This window comes from Phoca vitulina, unplaced genomic scaffold (assembly GCF_004348235.1).
Source record: "Phoca vitulina isolate PV1807 unplaced genomic scaffold, GSC_HSeal_1.0 scaffold15, whole genome shotgun sequence".
Lineage (NCBI taxonomy): Eukaryota > Metazoa > Chordata > Mammalia > Carnivora > Phocidae > Phoca > Phoca vitulina.
Window position 1 is genome coordinate 37,953,271 of NW_022589718.1, and position 8,255 is coordinate 37,961,525.

At 41.8% G+C, this 8,255-nt stretch overlaps 1 protein-coding gene across 2 annotated transcripts in view; it reads left to right on the forward strand.

Moving 5' to 3' along the window:
- The window catches only part of CSMD1 (CUB and Sushi multiple domains 1), a 2,006,418-nt gene that overhangs the window by 1,826,110 nt on the left and 172,053 nt on the right, over window positions 1-8,255 (forward strand). For both annotated transcript variants that reach the window (XM_032413252.1, XM_032413253.1), the window contains exon 41: window positions 6,866-7,075. In XM_032413252.1, coding sequence (XP_032269143.1) covers window positions 6,866-7,075 — 210 coding nt within the window. The remainder of the gene's footprint in view (window positions 1-6,865; window positions 7,076-8,255) is intronic.

Below are 8,255 nucleotides of genomic sequence, written 5' to 3' on the forward strand. Positions count from 1 at the left end.
ACAGTTGACCCATGAACAACCTGGGGCTTGGGGTGCTGACCCCTGCATAGTCGAAGATCCAAGCATGACTTCTGATCCCACAAAAACTTAATTAATAATAGTCTACTGTTGACCAGAAGCCTTATCAATAACGTGAACAGTTGATGAACACATATGTTATATGTTATATTTTTATTATGTACTGTATTCTTACAATAAACTGAGCTAGAGAAAAGAAAATGTTAACAAGAAAATCTTAAGGAAGAGAAAATACACTTACAGTTCTGTACAGTAAAAAATCTGCATACAGATGGACCCATACTGTTCAAGCCTGTGTTGTTCAAGAATCAACTGTAATATTACAGATTCAATGTAATTCAGCAGGTTTGCCTGTGATAAATTTTATAATCTATAAATATCCTTCTAAACATCAAGTTACAAGTTTAGGGAGAAGGCATGTAAGCGGTGGTAGGTTCCTCGACATGGTGAATATTTGGGATTTTTCCATACCTGCTAAAAAAGCTTTCTGAGGTTTAAAAAAATTACAGAGCATTTTGCTGATGTTGAGAAAACTTTACAGCCTAGCTTTCAACCCCATATGAGATTTTTGAAACTCTTAAGTAAATTAATTTTATCTATTCCTGGTCTTCTTCTTTTTTTTCCCTTCTTTTATGTCTGCCTCTTCTCCCTTGTGATAACATGGCTCGAAACACCACCTCTCGTTTTGCTCTCAGATGCACACATTTGAGCCCCCCATTTTCAGCCGCATGTGATGTATTTTCATCTGGGGCATCTGAAGGTGTCACAGACTCCATTCGAATTCAAATTCATAACTTTTCTTCTTCTCCTTAACTCAGTCTATCTGCAGTGGATTCTTCTATTTCATTCCCTCTCTACCTCCAGCGCTACAGTTCTCCCTGCCGCTTCCCTTTCCCTCAACCTTATCTTGGCCGTAGGTTCATCCCAGGCTCACCCAAGTCATAGGCAAACATCAGATCGCTCCCCGGGAAATTCTGAGAAAGTAAGTTTGGGCTTGAAACCCAGGAACCTACAAGTTTAAGTTAAACACTCCAGAGGTTTCTTATAAAAAACAAACAAACAAACAGGAGAATAGCAGAGATGACTATTATCACCTTTAATGATAATCCCCCCCATCTCCCATATTATATCCTATTAGCACCAAACCTTGGGGCGATTCTGGAATATCTCCTGTAATCACTACCCAGGACAGGGCTTCTGTTTTCACAGTGGGATAGGTAGGGAGATTGGGAAGATATGATTCTACGGATGTCACAGCAGATGTTTTACCTGGAAAATTTCAGCTGTTAGGATGATCTTGGTAAGCAAGGTGAAGGGATTTCCTCCTTCAAGGCATTATGTGATGGGTATTTTACATTAACAAATGTGATAGAGTTAACTGGCTCTTCCCAGTGAACATGCTCATTGGGCACATTGCTACCGCTGCTCACCACCTACCTGCACCTGTCCTAGATCTCCTGCCCTTGTGTGTGTGTGTGTGTGTGTGTGTGTGTGTGTGTGTGGTGTGGTGTGTATCTATGGAGGGGGGGGTCTCCTAACAACCCTTTCTGTATCTGAGGTTTGGGAAACCATTTTAAACAATGTATGTTGTAGTATCTCTGGGAAGTCCATCAAGAAATGGGCACTGTGGGGAACTTGCTTATATAAGACACAAAGAGAAGATTAGATGATTTCGAATATGTACTTAAACTTGAAACACTAAATACCAAGGAAAACGATTGCTTAGCCCAGTGGTTCTCAGCTTTGGCTGTGTCCAAGAATCATTGGTGGGGGTCAAGCTGTTACAATGGAATTCCTGTGGCTGGTCTCCATGCTCTGTCTCAGCACTGCTGGCCAGACGGGGAAAGGGGATCCAGAGTTTTCTTAAAAATAAATTCCATTTCAATGTTTTTACAGTTTTCTCATTTCTTCAAATGCTCCCTCGAGAATCTGCACATGCATTCCTGTGTTCTTGATTTTCAGGTGTAGTTTTTGGTTGCTCGGGGCATTAGTGACTATTGTACTGGTAAACACAGATGACTTTGGTTCCTCCAGCTTCCTGAATAATACACTTATGAACATGGCATCATTGCCTTTTTTGAGGTCTTTCGTTCATGGAGGATTTTATCGGGGTGTTTTGAGTCTTTCAGACTGGATTGCATGGGCTGCCTGATAGATTATCTGAACCATTAGTTAAGCAGCTACCGGCTTAGTCAAATAATTTGATTAGTCAATAGTTTAATTAAACAGGCTAAATGAATAGTGGCTTTGGCAATATGTGGAAACTACCTTTGTCTCGCATTGCTAATTACTCGTTCCAGTGACAACTATTTCTTGCATCCCGTCTCAGGGAGAGAACTAGGCTTTCCAAGTGATGGAGGGGTTTGGAGCAGAAGGCTGGACAGCAGGTGTCCTGAGTGCTCATGTCTGGGGGCTCTGAGCCGAGTAGAAGACTTAGCACTATCCGTCACTGGTGCGATGAATTTGCACAAGTTATCACAATGTTTTTGAACCTCATTTCCTTATCTTTAAATTAAATATCACTGGGGTGCCTGGGTGGCTCAGTTGGTGAAGCATCTGCTTTTAGCTCAGGTTATGATCCCAGGGTCCTGGCATCGAGCCCCATGTCCAGCTCCCCATTCAGCGGGGAATCTGCTTCTCCCTCTCCCTCTGCCCTTGCTTCTGCTGTCTCTCTCTCTCCCTCCCTCTGTTGCTCTCTCTCACGTGTGCTCTGTCTCTAATAAATAAATAAAATCTTTAAAAATAAAAAATAAATAAATAAATTGATTAAATAATTAATTAAATACCATAAAGCATAATTCTCATAGGGCTGTTCTGAAATAATGTCAATGCCTGATACAGCGCAGGTGTTACTCGGCTGTTTGCTGCCTTTAGTTCCTACACCAAATTCTCTGATGGTTTTTATACCATTTTCTTTCCTTTTCACAGATTTGCGTTGCTGTTTTGTGTTGCTTTGGCACAAGCCTAATCAACACAGAATGTCTGTCTCTATTTTCTCGAATTTTCTAAAGTCACAGTCAGCAGAAATGCAACCATTTTTTGTTTGTTTGTTTTTGCTTTATCATTGCTTTTCATATTTAAAAACCACTGCACCAACTTTGCATGCCATGCTGTCCAAAATGACCGTGTCTTTGGCCATCTAGGGTATATGTAGGGAAGCTATAAAGAGTGCTTCAGAATATTCACTCAGTTCTAAAACTGTGAACTCCTCTGCCAGGGGTTCATTATGCACAGAAGATGCTAAATAGAGCACTTCATATTCACAGGGTCTATCAACTAAAAAACGAGGGTTTAACTCAGAAGTCATGGTCACATTACTATTTAAAGTTTTGTCAAATCCAATGTCAAAAATGCTTTGTACAGTTGACTTTTACTGACACTTAATTTTCAGTGTGAACGATAATCAGATGAGCACAACGATAATGTGCTGTGTAAATTCCACCAAATGGAAGTGCAGATTGATTTTCTTGTAATAACATATTTTTTTCAGCATTTTGTGAGATAATAAAAGGATAGCTAAGTTATGCTTATATCAATCCCTTCATTTTGGCTTCATGATGTCAAACTGGACACAAGTCACTGAAATTCAGATAGCTGAATAATTCCATTTTAAACCAGATTAGCACTGAGCTCTATTCTGTTCCATTTCCTGATGTGTATTAGGAGGTTTGATACGTGGCTGGGTACTTTATCATGCTTAAAATGCTAATTTTTCTCCTAAAATCATAATTGCCATAATTCTGTTTCCGTGTCAAGTTTAATCATAAAGCATGAGATATTGGCCATCTTTAACTGTTCACCCCTTGATCTGCCTGCTGCCTTCCATTTCTTTCTGACTGTGTCATCCCATGAATTTCAAAATGTATCTCTGGACAAACACATCCGAGGTCTGTGTGTACACATCTGAAATGAGCTGATTTTAAGCCATTTCTCTGCTATTTGATTTGATACCCAAATCATGCGTGTGTTTTGCAAGTGTCTGATCTTGCCCTAATTCTCCATGGTCTCCGGCACTTTGGGACATGGATAGAAATGTCAGTAATTCAGTGGTTGGTTGTGGTTGTTTCTGTGTCACCCTCTGTGTTTGGCCTCATGGTGACAAATGTGATGGGTGTCCCTGAAACTCTAGATCACATGGCTCAGCGGCCCTGACCTAGTCACAGACTCACTCAATAAAAGAATAGGTTATTAGTAACAGAATTCTTTTATCAGATCTGTGGGCCATGCTACAAAAGGAAATTGTGTTTCTAATTCAACAATGGGTATGGGAATTAATCCAGTACTGATGTGCAGCTTACTAGGTGGTCCAGTAGCTCAGCTGCCACAGAGTGTGGAGGGGACCTTCAGAACCCAGAAATCCACTAGTACTTCCTCCCTTCCTCTCCTCCTCCCCCTCCCTCCTCCCCATCCCCATTTCCCTCCTCCCTCCTTCCCCATCTCCCCTCCCCTCCTCTCCTTCCCCTCCTCCCCCTCTCCTCCTCTTCCTCTCCTCCCCCTCCCCTCCTCTCCCCTCCCCTCCTCCTTCCTCCAGTCCTGTCCTTCCCTCCTCTCCTTCCCTCCCTCTTCTCTCTCTTTCAATCTCTCAATCCCCCTTTCTTTTCTTCTGCTTCCAAATTTCTTTTGACCAACATATTTGCTGAAATTTAGAAAAGAAATGAATACTTCATTGATGGTTCTTCAACAAAGAGAATTACTTGACATTTTTAAGTTTTTACAGAAATGTTTTAAATTGATAGCATTGCTGCATACTCCTATAACATATGTAACATTGGGGTGGCCAAGACAAAGGAAGACCAGGATCGCTCTTCCCTGATGGCTCATGTGCTGCTGGTTTATAGATTCAGACTGTGTCACATGAATTTTATTGCTCATTCTAAAATGATTCTAAGTTTTGATTGACTGGTTAACGATTTTTCCCTCAGACCAGGTTTTTCTCCCGCTTCTTGCTTCCTTGACCCCTTCCTGAAGTTTCCCACGTTCTTTTATTATTTTTTAAGTTTATTTATTTATTTTTTCAGTCATCTCTACACCCAAGGCAGAGCTTGAACTCATGACTCTGAGATCAAGAGTTGCACACTCTTCCAGCTGAGCCAACTGGGCACCCCCTAAGGTTTCCCACATTCTATTCTTTCCTTCCTCCCCCTCACAGTCAAAGTTGAACAAATTTAATACAAACAATCTTCTCCAATAAGAGCTGGAATATTTCCGGCATCCTGAGATTGTTAGCTCTTGTCTAGTACGTTTGCTAAACCAGGAAAGTGAGTGCCTTGTCAGCCAGACTCGGGTGTAAATCTAAGTCTGCTTGTCCGGTGCTGCACTGGACATAACGCTGAACACCCCGGAGCCTTTGTTTGCTCACCTGTCAAATATGATACTAATAAGGACTTTGCTGGGTAATTGTGAGAAAAATGTTGGTTGGTAACGTGGAGCCTCAGCACGGTGGTTGGCCTCATACTTCTGCCCAAACAGAGAGGGTGATCGCTTACTCTTCGGTGCCTCCTCCCAAAGTTCTCTCCATCAGCAATAAAATCGTTTTTCTGGGGTGACGTTAAATGTCCTGAGGGCGTGTGTTTCTCTTTCCTGCTTTACTTGAACTTTTCTTGTTCCTTTTTCACTGAATTCTGCTTGTGATAATTGTATTTCCCATCAATACCTAAGTAGATACGTTTGCATTAATTTTTCTCCACATGTACACTTAAGGAAGGCAACCCATGTAAGCTTTATCTTTAGTTTTCCAAACCTAGCAAGCATGTGTCACATGTGTGAAAAAGTAAAAATAAAAGTGTGAAAAGTAATGAGAAGTAAAAATAAAGCTCCTCTTACTGATCAAGAGCAGAAGAATAACACATAGTAAAGACTTTCTCATGGCTTAGGAGAATAATCCGTCATGGCAATTGGAATTCTCAGTTTAGGCTTTACAAACCTAAATTAACTACACGGATTTATGTAAAAGTGAATGCCTTTGGAGTCCTCTGTAAACTATTTAAGTGACTTAAAATATTTCAGTCACAGTAGTCAAATAAATCTTCAAAAATGCCAAAAAGTTGTAACAAATAACTAAATGATTCTGATTTTGATTTCCTCTAAATTTGATATTCCTCTAAGTTATCGAGAGGAATTTCCTCTAACTTCCTCTCAATTATCCTCTAAGATGAACCTGATACCAGTGACACTGGTCATTTCGACAGTCTTTTGGTGTGTGAACCGTGCCAGGCTATTGGATTGAAGTGTGTAAATTACAGTAGGTTTTTTGGATCGGGTTTCTCACAAACATCCATAATTTGCTTTGTGTGCATAACACAGTTGAAACAATCACTTGCTAAACTAACAAATCTCTTGTGCGGTGGGATGACCATCCATTTAAAAGCCACTTTGAAAGGCTATGGCACTTTTATTTAGACCCATTTTGGCTTCTTTCTTGATAAAGTTGTAAATGAGCTCATGGATGACTAGACACAGAATTACAACCTTGTGTTTATGGCTGTAATAATGTAACAGAGCTGGACAAAACTGTTGCCAGTCAGGATTGCCAGTCATTGTTCTAAGTATTGTACCCGTGTATCTCTGTGATACAATGCTGGTGATCACATTTGACAAAGAAGCTGACTTTAGGGACATTAGTCACTCGAACAAAGGTCCCGGTGCCAGTGGGTGGCATGGGACAGGTGCCATTGAACTAAGGTCCCTTGTAACCGGAACTGTGTGATCTCTGCCACCACGACCCAGCTGTTCTGCCTCCTCGAGAATCTTGTGTGGGGAGACTAATACAGTTTTCATCACTTCTGATAAACATTGATCTTACACATTTTGATACTGACTTTCATTAATTTTGCATGTTTTTCCCTAGGTGCACATATTCAGTTTCTGAATTTTTCTACCGAAGCTAATCACGACTACCTTGAAATTCAAAACGGACCCTACCACACGAGCCCTATGATCGGGCAGTTCAGTGGCTCGGACCCCCCCTCCACCCTGCTCAGCACAACACATGAAACGCTCATCCGCTTCTACAGCGACCATTCCCAGAACCGGCAAGGGTTTAAACTCGCTTACCAAGGTAAGGAATCAACAGAAATCCAGACATACCTCTTCCCCTTAAACTGTATTGAAATATAAACCTCCCTCACTGGTGGAAACTGTGTGCGGCTGGACCCACTGGTTCTCTGACTCGTCACAGAGCTCATGCTGTCTGTGTGTGCAAGAAGACGCACGAACAAGGACCACGGTCAGCCAGTCTGTCATCACAGCCTCACGCTCACGCCTGTCCAGTGGTCATCCCCTCCCGTGGCCGACACCACACTCCTGAGCCACCGTCTCAGCATCATACCTCTTCCTGCTTGTCACTGTCCTCTGAGCCATGGGTCCATCGTGTCCCTTCCGGACTGTGGGGTGGGGAGTCCGCTTACAGTGGCAGTGGGCCTGGAGCATCTCTCCTGCCCTGGACCTTGTCTCAGCTCAGAATAATGTCTGAAGGTATTATTCTAGTCATTTCAAATTATGTCAGAAAAACAATCCAGTGCATGAACTTCACCTTTTTTTAAACCATCTAAATATCAGACTTTAAGACAAGTTTGAACCCAGCATTATCAAACCATTTCTGACATAGAAAAAGTTCAAAATTTTCCTCTCGTACCCAATAATTTAGCTGGCCTTTCTTGAATATCGTTAAATCAGATGAAGCTGAGAATGTCAACAATAGGGCTTTTCTTTCTTATTTTTTAACATGATTAAATCCTTGCTTTCTTTAATTTCATAGACTGTCTTTGAAATTAAGGGCTTTACTATTTTCTTAGTGAAAGGTGATGGTATTTTATGTTGAAGTTTTAGACGTTGTCACTTAAGTTATTACTTAAGTATAAAATATACATTTAGATTTCCAAATTTGGGGTCTCTTAAAATATAAAATCCAGGTAGGAGACAGAACGAGAGGGGAATAAAGCCTGGACCAGTGAAGAAGACGGCAGGAGGTGTGGCCGAAGTCTCTGTGTGCACGGTGTCCTTCATTGCTTCCGGCTCTACCTCCTTCCCGCCCTCCTCAGGAGAGTGTCACCTCCTGCTTGAGAGACGCGCGCACACACACACAGGTGCACGTACACAGGCGCATGCGCACACACAGGTACGAACAGACGGACACATGCACACACACCCAGACACACACACACACAGGTGCACACGGAGACACACAGGTGCACACACATACAGAGGTGCATGCACACACACAGGTGCACACACAGGCA